This window comes from Eurypyga helias, unplaced genomic scaffold (assembly GCF_000690775.1).
Source record: "Eurypyga helias isolate BGI_N326 unplaced genomic scaffold, ASM69077v1 scaffold42229, whole genome shotgun sequence".
In the NCBI taxonomy this organism is placed as follows: Eukaryota; Metazoa; Chordata; class Aves; order Eurypygiformes; family Eurypygidae; genus Eurypyga; species Eurypyga helias.
This window is the reverse complement of record NW_010270852.1, coordinates 1-22,022: the sequence shown is the minus strand read 5'-3', so window position 1 is coordinate 22,022 and position 22,022 is coordinate 1. Positions and strand designations below refer to the sequence as shown.

Below are 22,022 nucleotides of genomic sequence, written 5' to 3'. Positions count from 1 at the left end.
GAGTCTTGTCCTCGCCCTGGCATACAGCTAGGCTGTTTGCTGCAGCAGGCAATAGCACGGAGGGAACCGGAACTGTTTCCCCTGCGCTGACTCGGGAGAGGCAACTGAAGTCAACTGGACTGATTCCCCGCTGCATTCCTCTAGAGGAAGCAAGCTGTACCTGATGCTGCTCTCCAAGTCCGACAGATCCCTCAACAAAACGGGACACATGCAGTAAGGAAATCCCTCACATCCTGAGGCAAACACAACAGTGCTATTTGCACGCTGACCAGTTTCCCAGCAATAAGGGTTTGCAAACGAAGGGTTGCCTGAAATAGCGCGTGCACGTCTTTAGGGACGAGGCAGCATGAAATGAACTCCCAAAGTGCCGTTAACTGTATCAGCTTTGAGAATCCCAGGCCTCTGTTCCCAAAAGACAAGGTGAACAGAGTAAAATCAAACCAAGAAAACCCCACCCCGCAACCACTCTCCTCTAAGAGGCAAGGGCAGACTGAGGAGGAGCGGGTGTTTTCTCAAAACGGCATAATTCCAGTTTCTTTAGCAGTCATGTGGTCTGTGTTTATCATTATTACAGTCTCTGCATTTGGACTGCAGAATTCTCTTTGAAGGAGAACAGGAAAGAGGAGTTAGTCTAAAGCCCAAATGTGGTTTTGATGTTTGTTTTTAAATCCACATCAGGCAAACAAGGCTAAATGAGGGACGATGGGTCCCAAGACGAAGCAAACGGCAGTCCATAACCAGCCAGCACCCTCTGAAGATGCAACAAATGAAGGGCACTTAAAAACGTGATAACATGCTTTCCGTGCTTCAACCACAAACAATCTTCCTCATCAAGACAAGGTCAAGCAGAGAAATCTTTCATGCTGTGCTTGAGATAGCATCTTCTTTGTTCCTGTGCTGTAGAAACATTTCCCTCCCCAGCCAGTCTGCTCTGGCTTGTGAGCAGAATCTCTTCTCCGTCACTTGGGAAATCTCAAGGAGAGAATCAAATCCATCACGGCCATTGGCAGTTGGTCCATTTCAAGGGATGAGGCCAGGAGGAAAGTCTCAGAAGAGAGTTAACATTCGGATTGTTATCAAAAGCTCTTAATAATGCATTCTGAGCAAGGTGGTTAAACAGGACACCCTACGCGCTCCTTAAGGCCCAGCACCCAAGAAATTCACCCACATTTACCGCATTTTCAGGGCTGCCTGTGATGGTCATGCTAGTCTCATGAAACTGGGCAAGTAACTTATCTCCTTCCTAGCTGAAGAAACTAACCCATAGTTTCCACCTGGTCTAGGAAGAGCTTCATGTTGCACTAACTTTTCTAAATAAAAAAAGAAAGCAAAAAGCTTTAATGATTGGAGGATTTAAATATATTTCCTGCTAATGGGGAAGTTCCCCAAAGGGAAAATACTGTAACGGTTCCAGTTTGACAGTGAGCACTCATCCTTGTTAATGTACTTCCTTTTTACCCACTCAAAGAAAATGCTACGAAGCCAAGTCTCAAATTCCTCTTTGGCAGCTATTTTGGCCCCAGAGAAGTTCGGCCCAGGGTAGTCCTGTTCACGTAGAGTTTTGCTGCGTGTCTGCAGTTTCTTCGCTTATCAGTTGCTCCGGAGGATCCGCACAATTTCCCCTAAGGTGGCATGACGTGCAGGTTCTCCTCCCTCTACCCTTTGCCTCATGAGGGAAAGTCACCAGAGGTACAAAGTGAAAGATGGAGAATGTTTAGTCCCTTTATCCCAAGCACAAATCATTCTGAAAACCCCACTACCAGGGACCGTGCTATCTTCAGGGGACTGTCACTCGTCTTCTCTCCTTCACAAACACACTCCAATGCTACCCACAGCCGGGAAAAAAGAACAACAGGAATGTCCTGATAAATACTGACTTTGTGCTGATGAACTGTATCAGCATTATGTCCCAGTCTGCTGGTGTAACAGGATACTTCATCTGATATTAGACCAAAAACACCAGCCGTCGGGTCAGCAGCTCTCCAACAGCCCTCAACAGCTACTAACAGATTGTCACAGCCTCCGGAAAACAAACACACTACCCTGTAGCTGTTCTGCTCGTATAGCACGAGTGAATCACAATTAAGGAGTGTTTTACTCAGTTATTTTCTCATTTATGCCAGGCTAACTCCTCTGAGTACCTGAATCCAGTTGTCTTTGGCCCCAAACTAAAAAATATTGGCAAGTCCCTAGGCTGCCCTGCAACCGTGAGCTGAAACGCGCCAACAATACAGCCCACCCCGCAGGGAAAATCCCTGTCACACAGCAGCACTGACCCGACCCAGCTGGGTTAGCAAATCCTACCTGTTTCGCACTAAGGTCTAGCGGTAGGAAATCAAATCCAAATACCTATCAACGGGATGGCTCCCAGATTTCCTTATGCCTCTAACATGGCCCCTTCCAAGCTTAAAAGGCAATCCATCCCTACTACAAGCAAGTGCTTCAGATACCCTGTTCATCTCGGCACCTCAGAGATGTGTCAGCACGTGTGCAGATCAACGTTACTGGAGGGCTGTTAGTACAAGATGCAGAGGCATCAGCAAAAACACTGCAGCACTCACTGCCCCGGGTCACATCCTGACCCCATGAAGAGCGCCTGCAGCCTTACAACATCAGCTCTGCCCCAGAGCACTTCAAAATTAAGAGATTGTCTTTATATCCATCTGTTCTGCCCCACATCCAGTCAGTCTAAATCAGAGCAGCTCAAAGCAGCAGTATTAACAAAAAAAAAAAAAAAGGCGCTGTTTGGAGGATTCATTCTAACATCTGGAGGTAGAGGTCCCACCCTATCCTTGATTGCACTTCTTGCTCCATGCTAGATGCTCAGAGCTTTAATTGGAGAAGAAGTTTCCCTCTGGAGGTGACAATGGTGGAGTTGGCATATTGCTAGATCCCACGAAGAGGCAGCTCAACTTGGGCTTCAATTCATTCCAAACCTTACTCATCTGTGAGTGGAAGCAGAGAAAACAGACATGACACCACAGCAATCACCTCACCACACGGTATTTTAGCTGCAGGTTCAGGGCACACAAAAGCCCAAATTTCCCAAAATACTTTGGGGAAGTCCAGTGGACCCAGATTGTCCCTTTTAGACTGGTGCAGCACTCTAAGCATTTTACCAAGTAAGTGTGGAAGGGAGATTTCCCACACCTCAGTTCAATTCCTTCACTGCAGGGAAGGAAGGGAGCTGAAGAAGAGACTTTTCTAATATACCAAATGCAAGAAAGCCTGTACATGGGGGACACTGAAGGTCATATTTAGTGGTTAACGAAGGGAGCTCTTAGATACAGAGCAAAGCCAAGAAAGTTGTTCCTTGTCATATAATTTCTGTGTCGCACAACAAAACCCAGATTCATCTAGCAAACACACGGTTCATTACAGAACAGCTCGTTATTCTTCAAATACCTGTAGGGTAAGGCCACCTGCAAGTGAGAGAATTAAAAAGAAATAAACAGCAACTTGCTGCAAGAAGATAGAGTCTCTCAGAGGGGTTAGAGGCCAGCCTTGATCCTCACCCCAAACTGCAAAGACCTTAGGTAACATCTTAAGAAGTTACAAAAGAGCCCAGCTGCACAGATTACTAGAGGAAGAAGGCCCACGGATGAAAACAGACACATTCAAATTCTCATTTGTATTTTGGGAAAAAGAATTCAGTCCAGAAGAACTCACCTCTTTGTGACCCTGGATCTGGGAGTTGACAAAGGCCCCCAGAATATGAGACGTGAGAGGCAGGTAGATGTGGATCAGCTGTGTCTCCTGATGCAGGCAATACAGAGAGAAGTAATTCCGCAGCTCCATGGTTAGGATAGCATTTTCTTGCTGAAAGAGGAAGAACTCTGAAATACATTGCCAGGAAGAGGGTGCCAAGGAGACCCACTTGCAGCAGGAGAAAACAGCATTCCTCACCATGCTAGCAATTCCAACATACCAAAAACCTAAAAAGGCAGTTCCTGGACACACTTGATATGACAGCAACTGCACTTTCCACCATGCAGACTATTGCTTTCCACAGCTCCTGCAAATGACACGTTGCCAAAGAGCCAGTAATAAGTGCTGAGGAAAACAAATGTTATTTCCATGTAGCACAGCAGGTAGCTCAAATTACCCAAAGTACAGGTTACCCTTTTGGTCTAATGGCTTTCTGCATTCTAGAAGTCTAGTACCACCCTTTGCTCTCCCAGGCATCTGCCCTACCTCCACAATCCGAGACTCCAATTGCTCCACCGACTCCGGTTCTTTGTTCTGCACAGTGGCACTCATCATCTGCTTCTTCATCATGCTGTACTTATGCAACGCTCGCTGGTGCTTGTGCAATACCCCCTTCTCATGCCTTTCACACAGGTCCTTCATGGGAAAAGGAAAAAACAGGTACTTAGTGGAAGCTAAGAGACAGCAAGCACACCAGCCAAGTACATCAGGAACACAAACACACAGTCACGCTTTATGTAATGTCTATGCTGCAGATTTTTGTTTCTTTGTTTTCAAGAGGGTCAAAAATAAATGTTGGCAGCTAAGAATTCAAGAAACAAAACTCCTTGGACCCAGACCAGTGAGCTTAAGAGCCAGTCTGGAGCATCTCTTCTGCCAATATTTTGGATCTTATCAGGCCTCTTATATTTTGTGCCCTTCTAAACATTAAGTGCTGGCAATCAATTGTGGTAAGAGCTTGGCAGTGTCCTCCTATTTCAGTCCAGGCCTGGGAACGTCAGGAGAGGCTGCCACATAGAGTTTCAGTAGGTGGTTCTAAAAAACAAAAGTGCCTTTGACCAAAAGATTAGTATTGACAAAAATTCTTTCATTTTGTAACTGCACTCATGTCTGCATGAGCAAACCGGCAGCCATCTCATTCACCGCTCTGACTCAAAACCAGCCAGATCTGAACAGAAGTTAGCTGATCCATATAGTTCAAGCAGTTGTATTATTAAATCCCTTGCAGGGTTTGCTGTTTGGCAAGTTCTCATCACAAGATGAGCTGGTCAGGAAGGCTACAGAGCTCGCTACGGCCAAGAGCCACTCCCCTCCATCTGCCAGATGCCCAGTTTGCCTCTGAACTGGCCTCCCAGACAGTTTTCCACCCAGTTGGCGTTACACCCTCTAAAGAGCACAAGTTTGCTCTAAACAACATTCTCACTGGCAGAAGAACAGCAGAGCTCACTTTATAGGACTGGAGTAAATCCAGGAAAAGGTTCAGCTTCTCCACCACATCATTCTCTTCCTGTTTACCCTAGAAAACAAGGGAACAAGTACATTTTATGTAAGCCTGGCAGGAACCAACAGAGTTATTCGCATCTTTACACCCTGCAGGCCCTCACTGTATTCTACAGCTCACATCAAGGTCACATCAATGCTTACACAACCACATCAGCCATCGTTCAGATGGCACTGGAGTGTTTAGTCTTAAGTATGCAGAACAGAGATCCACTGGAGCAGGAACAGTTTTTCCAATTGCCTGATCATCATAACAAGGACAGTTAGTCTCAGTGTCTTCTGTGTCAGTCCTTTCAGCTCTCTGCCTGGAATTTCTTGCTCTTGCAGATTCCCGAGTCTTTCATCTTCCCTTCTTACAAAGATGACTAACCCATTAAAGCTACAGACACCTGCATGTTCCCCATAACAGTTCATGCATCAGAAGGCAAAGATGAGCCAACGAGCCAAATTTCACTACTTGGGTGGGGTATTTTTATTTTACTAAATACTGCCTTTTCTTCCTGTATCAGTAGAGCTCTCTGGAGCATAAACTCTGGTGAAAAAGACCTGCTCTGACTGATCTATAAAAGCATGCTGAGTGTTTTAACACAATGAGCTGAAGAGAAGTGACAACAAAACTACTACTTTTCCCTCCCAGACTGTCATGTTCTCACATTATTCTAACAGACATTATCACACTGCACACTTACACAGGAATATGATGCTTCTGCCTGAATAACTCTCACGTAATGTTTAACTACATGAATGTCAAAATTTGATTCAGAAAGAAGTTCTTTTGGATTCTCTGTAGCAGGTTAATAAGGGAGAATGCAGGACTTTTGGACAGCTCAGAAAAGCAATGTAACTTCACCAAGAATAATTTCAAAATAAAAAAGAAAGCAGGTTTTTCCCTCCTTTCCCTTGCCCATTGTATTTTTTCCCATTTAAACACATCCCAGGGTTTTCATTCAAGCTTGAACAAGCAGGTTGGTGGTGAGTTTGGACTACAGTCTCCCTCTTAACTCTAGATGCCTATGTCCACAGAGCTCATAATTCAAGATGAAACTTGAGGCAGCAATGCACCTCCTTCATTTTACAAACAGAAGGAAAGAAAACCGTAAAGAACCCACCTGCTGCACAGCCTTATCTGCCAGAAGCGCAAATTCGACAGACAGACCCTTCAAGGCTTGTTTCAGAGTCCCCCATGTGCTATTATTCAAAGCAGCCCAGGAAGGAAGGGGTGTAGTGTCTGAGCCCAGAGCACTAGGAGGAGATAAACAGTGTTCAAATCTAGGAGACAAATTCCACTAAGAAGATACATTTATTTACAGAGAGCAGTTCAGAGTTCCAAATCTGTCTAAATAGCTCACAGTGCTGAGCTACTATGGCACAATCACAAGTGCAGAGCTGTGCATATATTGGGAGAAGAGGCAATAAAAACTGTACCTCAATCTCAAGGTATTTGTATTTTCTTTTCTTTTGCTCTATGGAATGCAACTTTAGTGGATAGCATGCATTTTCTTCTTTTGGAGTAGGAACAAATTAATTATGACCTACAGCATGCATTGCACACCCAGTCTTACCAGACCATTTGCAAGTTACTTTTACAGCAGTCTGGAGTTCTGAAACAGCAGCAGGAACATTCACATTAGCAAATCCTCTTCCTCCTGCCCTACCTTAGCTCCTTTCCAAATATGAGAAGATCCGAGGCATTGTCAATGGCTCGAGAAGCTATCCTCTCCGCACGGTCCCGAAGCTTATAAAAGCTGTTATAAATATTTCTGATGAGCTCCCTGCTGGCAGCAAACTGGGCCTGTATGTCAGCTGGGAGGAAGTCCTGAAGAAGCGCAAAGGGAGATTACTAGTAGACAACTCAGAGGCACGTTTACGTGCGTTAACTGCGGGCGCACCATACAGTCAGCAGAGAGACAGGTTTCCCTCTTGTACCTCCAACAACCCTGAAGAGATCAGCTTCACAATTTAGGTGTCTAAGTCAGATGTCATACAAATACCCCTAATTTTCAGAGACAGAAAGAGGTTCAAATACTGGGTGTAGACAGAGTTGGCAAAATCTACAATTGTACTCCACAGTTACAATGGGGTTTGTGAGGTTTCAAGCTCACAGGTTCTGGTCTGATGTTACGAGTAGCTGCCAGCCTGGCAAGGTCAAACATGTACTGGAAGTTCAGCTCTTTTTGACTTGTGTATCACTGGTAAAACCCTGAATTAAGGTCCAGTTGCAAAACCTTCTGCTAGCATTGCAGGAACCTGAACAACAACTTGCTTTAATTGCTCAATGAACAGAGTGAATGCGTATTTAAGACCTGCCATAGCGCTAAACAGTGGGATAAACAGATATGCAGAGAACTTACAACTAACTTCTCTACAACAGTCCATATTACTCTCCCACAGGGAGAAGATGACAGACAGGAGGGCATGAGCACGTGGGGAAGACAGCCATCTAGATAACAGCTTTTAAATTGCGCAGTGTGTGCATTTGTTTGTTATGCAAGTACAAGTAATTACTGAAAAAACTTGTTCTGAGCAGGATTCATTGTTTAATCTTTATCATAACAATGAACCAGCATTTAGCTGGAATTACCAGGCCCTTAAGAGTCAAATATTTATTTGATATTTTCGATAAAATTCCAAGTTTAAAAGTCCTTCAAACTTTGGAAATCACTCTGTCGTCACTCAAAAAATGCCGTAACTGATCCACATGGAGCAGAGCACCATTTAAACCAGAACAGCTTGCAAGAAACTAATATACATACCTTGGCCTGGGTAGCTAATCTGCAGGTCATAAATTCATCTCCCACTCCCTGGACCAACTCTCTTAGCTTATTCTGTACATCCTAGGGAAGATACAGAATCAAATGAGCATGGAAGAACTACGTAACGCACAGGTAGTTCACGCAGGTCTCTGATATTGCAATGGTAAGGCATAACTTCGCAGATACAGCTTTACCCAGCTTAGGTTTGATTTATGGAGAAGCGTAATATGTACTACCCTAAGAACAGTTATCATTTTCCAAACACCATACTCCTGAAATTGAGTGAAATTACCTTCCACTTTCCAGCTGTAGAAATACCCATTGAGAGAAAATTCTCCTCATCATGAGGAACAACAACATGTAGGTCAAAAGCAATTCTGAACCCTGTTCCCAGCAAAGCAGTTACAGGAAGATGTGCAAACTCAAGACTGTATCTAACAAGTACTCACTGAGCCACTGAACGACAGGAAGAGTTTCAAGAGCACATCTTCTGAGAAAGGGGGATGTCGAGCCACCAGGTTTATGAAACGCTTCAGCGCTCTCCTCCTAGATTCTATGAATTCTCGATCAGCTACAAGAAGAAACATTAAATTTCACCATTACATAAATTTCCATATTACAGATGCTCAGAAAGAGCAAAAAGAAAGCACTCAGTCCAATAACTTCTTTGTACTTATTACCCTTGATAAAGCACCTGAACAAAAACAAAGAATCACTACCTGTGGCCTGTCAGCTCCCTGAAACAGACTTTTCAGATTGACCAGCAGAACAACATTCTGTCAAGTGGTTCTTTACATCCTACTGAAACCCACCATATCTATCTGCATGTGTTTATTTTCACAGGGTGGGTCAGGCATGCAGGACAAACAACTAAATCTAAGGCCTGAAGCCTCCACTTACAAACTAAGGGCATACAAAGATTCTTCTTCCTCCAACATCAGTTCCACAGCTGGTCCCCAGAGGGGATCTCAGTCTGTTTAGGACTCCTGGGAAACGTAGCACAATACACTGCTGCTTGCAAAGTGACCATCCCACAAACAATCAATGGGGAGTCTGCTCGCTGTTCTGAAGAGTTAGCTTCACTGTGCTGTACCCTCATCTGTGCCTCCTCCACAGTTTTAAGCACTTTGGGGCTAGAGGGAGAATACAGGGGTGGGTTTTAGTTGTTTCTTCAAGATCAGTACCTGTCTTTTTCATGCAAGATGTCAGGAAGCACTCTGGAAGCCCTGCACAGCAATATGCAGTACATCCCCACAGACTCCTTACTTGTCAAACTAAAAAAGTTCTGCTTATCTTCCTGAAACAGGACGAGTTTACACTGCAGTAAGGCAGTAAATCGAAAAATCCTGGAGTTTTTCAGGAAAAATGACAAATTAAACTAAAGTAAATTTGAAAGAAAAGCAAGCAGCGCAGAACAAGGTTAAGGGAATGCTCTTATCCAGGACAACCCTGTCATATCACGGAAGGGAATTACTATTTTGCCCCAGTTTTAGGTTGGGAGTTTGCTGGCTGCATGGACCCTCCATAATGATCCTAAGTACACTACCACCCATCAAATGACTTTTCTGTCATTAGGGTTGCAGATCTTGATTATGCTTTGTTCATCTTTTAGCCTACATGGATATTTTCAGTCATCTACACACTTCCTACATGATCTGCCTCAATTTGCTGCTGTCCTCCAAAAGGAGCAGAGCAGACTATCAATCCCTCTTCATCTGACAGACGGATGAGTGTAAGACAATGAAAATAAGAGTCTAACTTATTAGAGCAGAATACAGAGTACAAGAAGCACGTAGCTTTGCCCATCCTGCTCTGCAAATAAGGAGGTTGCAAGAGTCACACTTCTATACTAATCCATCAAATCCTGTGTCCTGCAATCCCATTATCTGTCCATTAACCTCCACAGAAACAAGAACTACCCATTCCATTTCCCTTTTCCTGTTTGCAGTTTCTATTAAGACCACTTAGACAGCTTTTCTATATGCAGAGTCACTAGATTAAGGGCAACCACTGCTCTCTGCCTTAACACAGCCTTGGACTGTCTCAGTACTGTACTCCTAGCTAAGTTTGGGAACTAACCCTATCAGGTTTTTTTCTTAAACGTAGGATATCTGTGGGAAGAAATGCACCGGTGAACACACAGAAATATCAACACACCGGCAACGCAAGGAAATAACAGTGACTGACAAATGATACACATCAGTAGTTTCTTTCAAGCACCCTCTCTCCACCGAGATTAGTCAGAGGAGATCGCTTTGCTGAGATGTGTTGCATGAAGTGGAAATTCCGGCTAAGAACACTGAATCAGGTCAAATTCAGATGGGTTTTCACAAACTCAAAAGAAAGGTTTTCACAATTTACTTTCCATCATAGGAATATATGGCCACCAAAGCTTTTCAGCACTATTGTTTTGCTTTGTTCCAGTTCACTATACACCCCACTGCTCACTGTTTACCAATTCCTCTTTACTGTAGCAATACATTAACTCCCTGACTGAAATTAATTACTTATTGAAACACATTAAGCTTAGCAGCATGGGCAGGAGACAAGACAGTGAAAAACTTGTTTTTTCACACATAAAGTAGAAAACAGGACAGGATTTTATGTAGTTATGCAGCATTTGAAACTATAAAAAGTTTAAAACCAGTGCCAATATTTCAGATTAGTGAAAAATGTACCTGAAGGAGCTTTGATAGCTTTCAGGCTTGGAATACTTCATTGGTTCTAACAGCTAAAGTGTACCTGAATGAACCAACACCGATTCCAGCCTCAGTTTTTACTTTCTGGTTATTCTAAGCAGATCAACAAACTCCTGTTTAGAACAGGACAAAAAAAAAGGCAATAGCTTCTTTAAGGCAGCTAGTTGAACTGCCACAAAGACAACTTTTTGTACATAAACTGAGACAGCATAATCACCATTGCCTGCATCGTAAGGCTTCTGTGCAAGGTAATACTACAACAGGCCGTGCTGAAGCTGCTCGTTAACATCACTGTTCACTAGTTCTTAGGTGTGCATGAGGCAGGACCCTACACTCACTCAATAGGATCAAGGATGCTCTCGCCCGAGAAGCAATTTTGTGGTTTTTACACAATCAGCTCCTCTGCAGTTTTAAGCCTTTTAACACATATTTCTTAATCTTTTTTTGTTTTAATCTTTACTCTTTTCTCGCTATAGGAAAACAATGGGATCTCCACAAATCTTTTCTATCCTGAGCACTTCATAAACCAACACACTACAGTACATCCTACAGCTGTTCCACGGTATGGTAGCAATGCTACACTGATAGCACCACAGCACTGATCATCATAACCTTGTTTCCTAAAAAAGAGCTGCAACTCTGCCATGCTCTTGGGTAGAATTACACCTCAAAACCTAACAGGAAAATCATTAGATATTGAACTTCAATGGGAAAAAAAAACCCCACTGAGATTTCACATTAATATCTTACCTACAGTGAATTTCTAGTACGGCAATAAGTTCTCCAAATTGTGCATTATACCCACAGAGTTGTTGAACCAAGCAGAAGTAAAGACGTTGGACCTTTTAAATTTATTTTCAATGGTATCATCTGGATCACACTTGCACTGTGACCCCTCCCGCAAAATGACAGACCCAGATTTACCTCCCAGCATCCTCTTTGGTGGAAGTGCTGGCACCATACGATACGGGAACTTCTGAAGCAGCATCTCATGGAACACGACAAAATCATTGTATCGTCTATAAACTGAGCACTTGAATCTCTGCAATAGAGGAAGGGGGAAAAAGCAGAAATCAATACACAGGCTGGACAATCAGCAGCATTTCCGTTTGTGTTGTTTTCTTATCAGCTGGGCTAAAATGCAGAGGAAGAAAAGCAAGATATCACAACCAGAGACTGCAAAAAATGACCTATTTCTTATCTTCAGAGGTCTCGTGGTGGGAAAGAGGGAGAAAAGACTCCAAAGGCAGCCACCTTTCACTTGTGAATAGAGATGGTATTCTTCTAACGACAGTCCTTTGGGGAATAATATTTTCACTTAAAAACATCAGTCAGATTTCATTCACACACAAGATGAAAAACACTACCAAATGGAGAGGAAGAGGTTTCCCAAGAAGTTACGAATATTCCTAAACCTGTGTGGTTCCATACCATTATTCCCCGAAGCTATCTCGTCTTCCAAATTAGACAGACCATTTAGAAAAGTTGCTGGTGCTCTTAAAAGTGCTTGAGAACTCTTTACTTAAAGCACTGCAAGTCCCTGGCCTAGACCTCAGGAAATTTCTCTAAAGCCATTTCAAACACAGAGGTGGCAAAACAGGCTTTGATCATGTTAAGTATTAGCCCAAATGACGGCCGTTTTAAGTGGACCTCACAAGAGAAAGGCAGACCTCTCACTGATGTTAGATCCACAAAGATTGAAAGTTCCTTTAAAACCCTCATCCTTCACTCTGCATTTCTTAGATCGATATGTAGAAGAGGCCCAAGAAACTGGGTTTTCATTCCAAAAGGAGTTAGGTAGCAGCTAGAACAGGACATTTAGGATGTAGAAATCCTTTCAAAACAATAAATAAAACCCCCACAAAGTCCCCTCACTACTACTACAGATTCAGCTACTGGAGCAGCTAAGAAAGTAAGAATGGGTACAGTGATGTGTAGTCCATGTTTGCATTGTACATCATCCACCACTTACTGTGGCACTGTGCATTTTCAAAAACAAAGCAGTGAGGCACATAGCTGGAGCACAACAGATACAGCCCCTCAAGCCTCCTTCCATCTGCTCTGCAACCTGATGTTGATTCGTGCTGCAGATCTTAGATGAAGCTCAAGGCCAAGCTATGCTGCTTTTTGAGGAAGACTCATTCCACAGCCACAACTGCAGGAGAGATGACAGCAACTGAAAGGAGTTGGCAGTGAGTTCCTAAAATCAAAACCTAGAGAGACCACCGGGGTCACCGAGTCCTGTGCCCTGAAATCACAGGCAAAAATAACCCTCCAGTCCCAGAAAGCCCACAGGAGCATTCACTGTGCCTGCCCTTTCCCCCCTCACAGCAGTCTTTGACAAACCTACAGACATCAATCTAAAACACCTAAAGCCCCAGACATCGCTACAGAGAAGTAATCCAAATGTGCCTCTGAATACATACAACAGTGACTACAGCAGTTTGAGCGCTGCTCAGACACATGTTTTGGTGGCCTGGGAGATGTAAATTGCTTGTGGTCTACTTAGAAGAGGACAGATGTCCTTCTTGAAAAAGCACACAGAAGCTACTGGAGAGCTGTTTCGCTGGCTGCTCCATAAACAGGAAAAGATACATCATCTTCAATCTGCTCTTACACCAAAAGCAGAACTTACAGGTCAGGATTGGGGCAAGCAAACTGGAAGTGGCCTGGACTCCGCAGAAGGATTTGCAGTACCTGTCCCATTTATAACGGATTTCAGTTTAGCACTGCCAACATCATTTCTTCTCTGGCTCGAAACAGTTTGCAATATCCAGTCGCCTAGACCAATCAGTTATGAAAACATTCCACTTTCAATGTTACACATCTGCTTTTGTACCGAGCTCAGGTTTCAAGCCAATAAACTAGCAGACCATCCATCAGACCTCAGCTGGAAGACACTCCATGCTGCAGAAGCCCACGTCAAGAAAGCTTAGTGCTAACTGTATTTAAAGTCAGCCCATACAACCGGCCTACTCAGCACCAGCATCACCCAACACCTTATCAAATTAGACAGGGCCTCGCCAGCAGCACCTGCGCAGCCATTCTTAGGAGGATACACTCTCACTGAGTCCAAGGCTTGTTCACATTACCTTGCTGGAAACCTCGTATTCCACATGTTTCAGAAAAAGGCCCTTCTTCTCGGGTATAAGCTCCACCTGCACACTATCCTTGCCCAATAGCTCTTGTAGGGTGTGGGAAAGCAGCAGTGGATTTCCCTGGGGCGCCTGCATTAGAAACTGTTCTGGGTCCCTCGGTTCATTTACTGGAGGCTTTGCCAAATCTAAAAGACAAAAAGGGAAAAAACAGTCCAGTAGGCTTGATAAAGTAAAAGAAGTAGCCTTAAAATATTCTGTCCCCTTGCTCAGTACTCCCACAGCCGTGCAACACAACCAGAACCACCATCAAGCCACTCCCCCAAGAGGCTATGCTACTTCGCACGCGTTCGAGAGGTTGGTACCTCCCTCTTCACAACACCCAGGGGCACCGCCAATTATACCAAGTCAGAAAGACATCTCTGCTAAGAGAAAGAGTCACAGGCCAAATTTGTTCTGTGAATCAGCAGAGAGGCCTGCATTTCCTGTCTGTCCAGCTCCCACCACAGGAGGATCTGCCAAAATGAACAAAAGCCTAGCTCAGCACTTTTGGATCCTGCCTAGAACAACTCGTGGAAGGAAAGAAAATATGGCATTCTACTGCACGGCAGAAATTTAATATATTAATTTTACATGTCACTATAAAGGAAGGAGACACTTCATTTGACATAATTTTATTAAACACCATGACAGTATGCTAGAGAAGGCATGAATTCTATGTCAATATGCTTAAGTTCAAGAGCAGGGGGAAAAGGTTCCTAAAAAGGGCTAGGAACCCGACAGTTTCTCAATCACAGCAACCTCTGATAAAATCTTTCAAATACACCTATTCCACTGGTTGTGGCTAAAACCAGCTTTATACAGTGAATACAATCATAGCTGGACAGGTTTGGTCAGAGACATTCCAACTGATTCTCAGCCAGAGAGAGAGATGAAAAAAAAAGATGGCTCTGACGAATGGCTCTGGAGGAGCCAAAGAAGGGGCAAAGATGAGGATTCAGAGTACCCTCTTATCAAAGGACTGACTGCAGCCCATTATCTCAACTTGAGTTCGTAACTACATGTATGATGTGACTGTAAACTAAGCTTACATTGTTTTTCAAAGCAATCCTTTTTTCCTACCCATTTCACATGTAAGAAATAGGGTGAAAAATGTGGATATAACCCTGGAATTGATTCAACCGCCACCAAAGTTCTGTCCTCCAGTCTGGAACAGATGGTACTTCCTCTCTGTGTATGGCTAAGAGGGATACTGTGAGCAAGCTTTTTTACACAAAACCTGATGAAAGTCCCCTAGAAGAGGTAGGCAGTATTCATCACCCCTTCCTTGCCATTGTGTGGAAGTTACATTCCTTCTTAAAACATATCTAAAATTTTGAGAACACGAAAAGATCCAGTAACACTACAGAAGCAAGAACTGTTTCTTTAAGCTTTGATATAGTTGAAAAAGTGAATAACAGTTTAAGAAATTAACTCAGGGAAGATAAGAATTCACATCCTTAACTTGAAAGCTCTGACCTCCTGATAAGGATTTCCCACCTGTTCCTTCATGTGCTCCAGGCCCTGATAAACGGGAAAAACAGGTAATCTCCAATTCCTCAGATACACCGCTTTTGGAATAGCCACCTTGTACCATAAAATGGCTTAGGGAAACCACCAAATCCAGGACAAATGACCTTACCCCACATGTCTCATCAGGCTTCAGATTCCTCCCAATGTGACTCAGAGAAGCAAGTCTTGACACCTCTGCTTTAATAGTCTAATGTATCACCTCCTAACCCCACCTATGCAGCTGCTTCTGAAAAGTTCCAGTTACCTGCCAGAAATCTGTGTTATGATAATGCAAGCTAAATCAGTGTTGACATAGGATGTTGCTGGATAAAGTGATAACACATCCCTCTATCCACTTTTCAGACAGACGCTGAACTGAGAAGGAAAGGAGAAAAGAAAATTCAGAGCACGACATCAAGCCAAAAGTTTTCCTAGTGTACAATAATCCTTGCCCACCTGACCTTTCATGGGCAGCAATGTACAATAACCCTCACTATCAAGAGGAAGTGTCAAAAATACACACAAAAAAAACTACTGAAAGCACAAGACAGTCTCGCTCTCCAGAGCGGCGGTTCCCTGGGTGCACACCCTTGTAATTCTTGGGTTTAATTGCTCAAGACACATCAGTGAAATGCAACATGACACGGTAGATTTTGTTAGCCCTCCAATGCACCCACAGAGAATTCCAGTCCTGTGTTGCTAAGCCACTGACTCACGTTTCAGAGGCAGTCACAGGAGGCTGAGGCCCCCTCCCAAATTGGGGCTAGACAAAATGCAACCCACATATTCCCAAAGCCGTGCCAGTCTGTGGTAACACAGCACTTCTGCCTACAGAATCCCTCCTCCTGCTTTCTATCATCCTGCTGGCCAACCAACAAAGCGGGACTTTCATGGCACAGACTGTTCCCTAACCTGGGGCTCAGCACTGTCTGATAAGCTACTGAAACTCCCAGTGGAAAAACGATAGGTACGAGGAGGCAAGATTTATAGAATGAACCATGAATCCTTCAGTATTCCACCTGTAAGTCCTGGAACCTGCAGCACGATCAGCCAAACTGACGTTGAGGACTCTCAGATTCATTACAGTGATCTGAACCCACACCATTCCATAAGACAACTACGGAATGAAGCCCCGTGGAGAGCTCTAGACAAGACCCAGCATTCCTTTGACAATTCAGTCACGTTGCTCCTTTCATTTGTAATACTTTGCCAGTTTCCACCAAGTTATTCTCTGCATCTGCTTCCCAAAATTCACCTACAGGAAATACATTCTCTTTATCAGCAGTTCACACACTTGGCTCTTCCTGAAATATTCTGTAGCTTCTTCAGATCTCAACCTTGTCTAAATGTGTGAAATCATACAAATCAGACAAGTTTGAATAACTGCCGTTTAATTAATAATCCCAGCGTGTTCCGTATCAACAAGACAGCTACTCAGGGTGAATTTACACCCTCCAACACTGGTCTGAGAACACAGTAAGATGACTTGTGAACAGCTGTTAACCTGTTTTAGAAAACATTTATCGCGGCATTAACACTAACCTTGCGGAGCAACATATACTGAAGCTATTCTTCAGCCCATTTTTCATTTTACTTACTACAGAGGCAGTTCAGGAACAGCCTCAAGAGCCCTGGCCAGGAATGGCAGATAATAGTGGGAACTCATTGGTATGAGCTCCTGCGTTCAGCCAGTAAAAAGGATTTACATGCATTGTAACAGAACACTTAACGCTTCCCATCACGCACTCTCTGCTGCAGAACAGCTAATTCTGAAAACATCCCCTTTGGTTTCAGCAGATCATTATCTAGTAAAGTTTATATACATAGAGCAGTAAGTGAATACAGAAATGAGGTAGGGAATGCTCCCCTGGAACACAGGGAAGCAGACAAAATAAAATCAGCTTGTTTTGTGCCAGCTAGCCTTCTGCTGTAGCGAAATTTCTCAAGCTGTTGTCAATAAGATACCCGGAAATGGCCTGGGATAACTGAAAACAATTTGATAGAGAAGTTAAAAAGAATACATATATGCATACATATGCAAACAAGCAGACAACAAGATGACAAGAAATAAAAGTTTAAAGAAGCATTCAAAGCATGGCCTAATTTTTGGGTTTGTACAGAGAAAAAAAACCACTATGGAAACACTGGACAATACTTTTTTTTTTTTTTAAACAGGTCAGGTGGCTTTTGGACTGAATGAGTTGAGAAACTTACCCAGAGAACAACTGAAATTGAAGGCCTGGCTACTTTCTGTCACACATTTCTCACTTCGGTTCCCACCCGAGGTTCGTTACTCCCATTCATGCAACTAGACAGCGATCTGCCCTCCAGAGTTACCAGTCTCCTCAACCAAAATCTCTCAAATCATGCATTTAGGAAACCCAAAGTAGAATGTCAAGTATCTGATTAGCTGCACAGCAGTTGTACACGTCAGCAGGCACACAGAGAAGGGTAATGCAAGGGCTGGAGGCATAGGTGGTAAATCACAACACAGATCTTTAAGTGCTGTCAACCAAATTTGGAGGGTTTATCTCCGTTTTACAGAAGGCTGCTACTAACAACTCTATTACACCAAGGTACTGATCAGCTAAATTTATTAGACACACTTAAGTAGAAGGTGCCATTGAATTACCTGTTACATTAGTAGCAGATTTTCTAGAAGGACAAAGAGTCTGAGAGGAAGCAAAGCCCTTAGGAACCTGACTAGGTAAGATTTCTTCTCCATCATCTCTGTTTTGCAGGTGATCCAACCCATGGGAAACACAGGGGAGTACAAGAACCACTGTTTTTGTACAGATACCTCAGAATTCCCCCTAGCAAAAATAAAGGCTCCACTACAAACTCCTGGACCAGGAATACTGAAGCAGCAATGTAAATATTATTCATCAGCATTTCCCTTTCCTTTCTGTCTTCTCATGAAAAGTCTCAGGAATTGTGGAAATGCCTTTGCCCCTTATTGTGTCAAACACATTCCTCCGTAATTCCAGAATTCAGTGTTCACATCAACCTCTTGGAAAGCTGGTGCAGATTTCAACTACAACTCCAAACAGATTCCTTTTTTTTTTTTTTTTAAATTAAGTCTTACATAATTTGAAATCCCTGAAAAACAAGAAAAGAAAAACAGAAGTTCCCCACAGAAAAATAAAACCAACGAAAACCAACAACTTGCTTCCTATTAAGGGGCGGACGTATTTTTGAGACAGCTTTATGCAACTTGTTTGGGGTTTTTTAAGGAATTTAAACCCATGCAATTCTTACTTAGGAGGGAGCAACACAAAGGAATCAGTCTATTTTATCTAACAAAGCTAACTGGTACGCAGATGCATGTTCAATGTGGAAGACAGGTCCTTATTTCTCACTAGGTACAAGAAAGCAACTAGAGTGAAGCTCAATATGATTAAAAGATGGTGCTATAGTGTTCTTCCTTCTCCCTCCCAACAACTCACTTGTCAGTAGTCCAGAGGAGGCCACGAAGATGATCAGAGGGCTGGAGCACCTCTCCTATGACAAAAGGCTGCGAGAACTGGGCTTGTTCAGCCTGGAGAAGAGGAGGCTCCGAGGAGACCTCATGGCAGCTTTCCAATATCTGAAGGGGGCCTACAAGGGTACTGGGAGAGGACTTTTTACAAGAGCCTGTAGCGATAGGACAAGGGGTAATGGGTATAAATTGAAATCAGGGAGGTTTAGATTAGATGTCAGGAAGAAATTCTTCACAGAGAGGGTAGTGAGGCCCTGGAACAGGTTGCCCAGAGATGTTGTGGATGCCCCATCCCTGGATGTCTTCAAGGCCAGGCTGGATGTGGCTCTGAGCAACCTGGTCTAGTGGAAGGGGTCCCTGCCCATGGCAGGGGGGGTGGAACTAGATGATCTTTAAGGTCCCTTCCAACCCTAACCATTCTATGATTCTATGATTCAGTACAAGCTATCTAGTGCCAAAACAAGACAGGAAAATACACACGCTATCATGAAATTAGATGCTGGAAAACAGGCTCTAACATTTTGCTTTCCTCCTTAAAAAAGCCCCAGCGTTCACAGTGCAGATGACACACATGCATCCTGCGCTGGACGGTCTGGGTATTTTGGTTGGTTGGGTTTGGTTTGGTTTTTACTTTCCTTTGGTCTTGAGGAGTCGGGGACAGTTACGGTTTTGGGTGGGGATTTTGGTGACTGTTTGTTTTTTCCAACTAAGTTTCAGATTACTATTCAACACTTGATGCTTTCCAAGATGAAGCAGAGAAGCATTGGCACAACTCAAAAATAGTCAGGTGATGTTACCTAAGCTATATTTAATAATAATAAAAAAGCACTAGCATTTCTGCATTCCCCTACAGCTCTAGGCCTCTAACTGCTTCTCAAAATACTGCAATCACATACTACAGCAGAAAAAATCCCCAACACCAAGTTATCTCCTTCCAGTGTGACAGAATAACTAAGTTTAAGCCTAGTGTCCTGTTCTTTTAACTGCACTGTTAGATTATCAAGTGATTCAGTGATTTCCCAAGTCTGGGAATACAAGAAGCTGCATTCCATTTGCAAGTCAGCCATGGAGCCATAGTTCCAAAGTATAGCAAACACAGTAAAGTGAGATGGAGCTGCACACATTTAAGAAATAACAGGATTAGGGGAGAGAAGTCAATCGAGGAATATTCCCAAAGACTAGAGAGACAAAAAGTCAAATCCTCGCTGGGGCAGTTTCCCAGCTTACAGTGGGAGATTGCTAACATTTTTCACACCCAGGTCTAACAAAGAGGTTGGAACTGTAAAAATTCAGACCCAAAAACGTAACCCAACAAGCAGCAACACATATAAACTCTTCTCCACAGAACTTTTACAAGGGCATTTCAGCTTATCTATAAAACTGCCAACTTTCCACAATCATCCTCCCTTACGCAGGTCAAGAAAACCTCATCAGAAGAAACTGTTAATCATTTTGTTTTGCTTCTCATCCCCTTAATTACGCTGGGGAAAAACTTGATCTTAGGATTTAAGCATTAAAAACCAGCACACCACTCCACACACTAGCCTCCAGATGGTCTTTTCACACGTTTTGTAGTTAGAACAAGCTCATTCACATCTCAGATTCTGGTGAACAGCAATCATCAAAGCTCCCCTCCTTTTGCACCAGTTCCACGTCTGTAGCTGACAGATTTTTTTCTCCATCAGCCTGTACCAACCCACTAAAACCTGAAGATCATGGGGGAAATCAGTAGTTATGTGCAAACTGCACTGTCTGCAACTGCTACAGCCCTCCCTACCAAGCCCTCCCTCAAGATGCACACACAGTTAAAGATTTACCAGGAGACACCTCCCTTCCTCCCCAGACCACCCACCTGGATTAGCTCCCTGCAATCACTGCAAAACAGCCTCAAATGGAAGAGGGAGAAAAAAAAAAAGTCGTCAATACAAGCAACTTAGCAAAACTGAGTATACTGTATTGGACATTATCCTTTTTCTTTCCTCTTTTGATTGTATTAAAGTACTTTTAACCCTGCAAAATAATTAATAATAAAAAAGGCAGCATTTGCATGTGCTGTCACAGGTGGGCATCAGTGACCCCTGCCAGGCCTCTCATTACTCAGGAGATTTAGATCCTCCCAGAATATTTGCTGACAAGCCACTGATGTCCAGAAAAAGTTACACAAGTGTGAAACTTCCAAAATCACTGAACCTGCATCACGATGCTAGAAATAAACACATTCCTGCCTCTGCAGCTTTCACAGCATTATTCTTCTTTTGCTAAAACCATCAGACACCTCAACTCAGTGTTCACAATAAAATCGTTGTCAAAAAAAGCCAAGTCTGCAGAGTAAGGCTGAGTAGATGAGACAGTCACAAAAGCACCCTCACCGCTGCGGAAGTTAATCAGATCTAGAGCACTCAGACAACTGTTTGGTAAGGCTCCTGAAGCAGATGGTAAATCCATAGCAGACATACCTGAACAAGCTCTCTCTTTGGTACAGTAGGACATTTTTTCCACAAAGGCTGCTGTTCAATATCCCAATATCTTACATCCGTCCTGGACAGAAATATTCCAAAATGACTTATTTATAAACATTATCCACATCAGGAGCATCACAGGCCTATCAAAAGCACACTTACAGTGGATCCTGAATAGAATCCAACCAAATTACTTTTCCCTGCACAAAACTCACCCACCTGTAACCTCCACTAGTTTTTCTTTCCAAACAGAGAAAAAAAATAGCAAAGTATGCACAGTATTTGCCAGTTTGAAGCTTTAGCCACTTGAAGAGAACTTTAGAGAACTCCATTACCTTGTTTCCATCTAAAAGCTTCCCTCAGTTTAACTGTTCAGAGCCTAACGTGTCATTAATCCACCCAGGAGCTCCCTCATTTGTGAGATTTCTCATTTCACAAGTGCTGGCAGCGTTTGGCTGCAAGTTTCTCCATCTCGGTTTCAGCTGCAGTTCCAAAACCTTCAGCGTCCCGAGCTGCTTCTCCCGCTCATGCCGGATCCGCTTTTGGCTGGGTCAGTGGGGAGACGTGGCCTCCGCCCGGGACAGACCGCGACAGCGCCCGCTGAGCTGCATCGCGACCTGTCCCCGCAGCTTTAACGCGCCCCCGAGTCCGGGGTACGAGGAGACCGAGTAAAGCCCTTCCAGCGCCCACAGACGCACTCAGCCAAGGGACTCCCGGGAGGAGAAGTCCTGGATCGCGCCCCGTCCCCGCTCGGCGAGCAGCGGAGCTCCCGCCAAGTC

At 43.6% G+C, this 22,022-nt stretch overlaps 1 protein-coding gene across 1 annotated transcript; it reads right to left on the bottom strand.

The window, feature by feature from the left end:
- Positions 1-2,744: 2,744 nt before the first annotated feature.
- On the bottom strand, positions 2,745-21,274 carry SNX8 (sorting nexin 8). The gene is made up of 11 exons (XM_010158608.1): positions 21,241-21,274; positions 13,753-13,943; positions 11,585-11,702; positions 8,411-8,532; positions 7,962-8,042; positions 6,864-7,024; positions 6,318-6,450; positions 5,156-5,224; positions 4,195-4,344; positions 3,670-3,819; positions 2,745-2,945 (listed from the first exon to the last, which is right to left on the bottom strand). The coding sequence occupies exons 1-11, from the start codon at positions 21,272-21,274 to the stop codon at positions 2,832-2,834; spliced, it is 1,323 nt and encodes a 440-aa protein (XP_010156910.1). The 3' UTR covers positions 2,745-2,831.
- Positions 21,275-22,022: the final 748 nt, after the last annotated feature.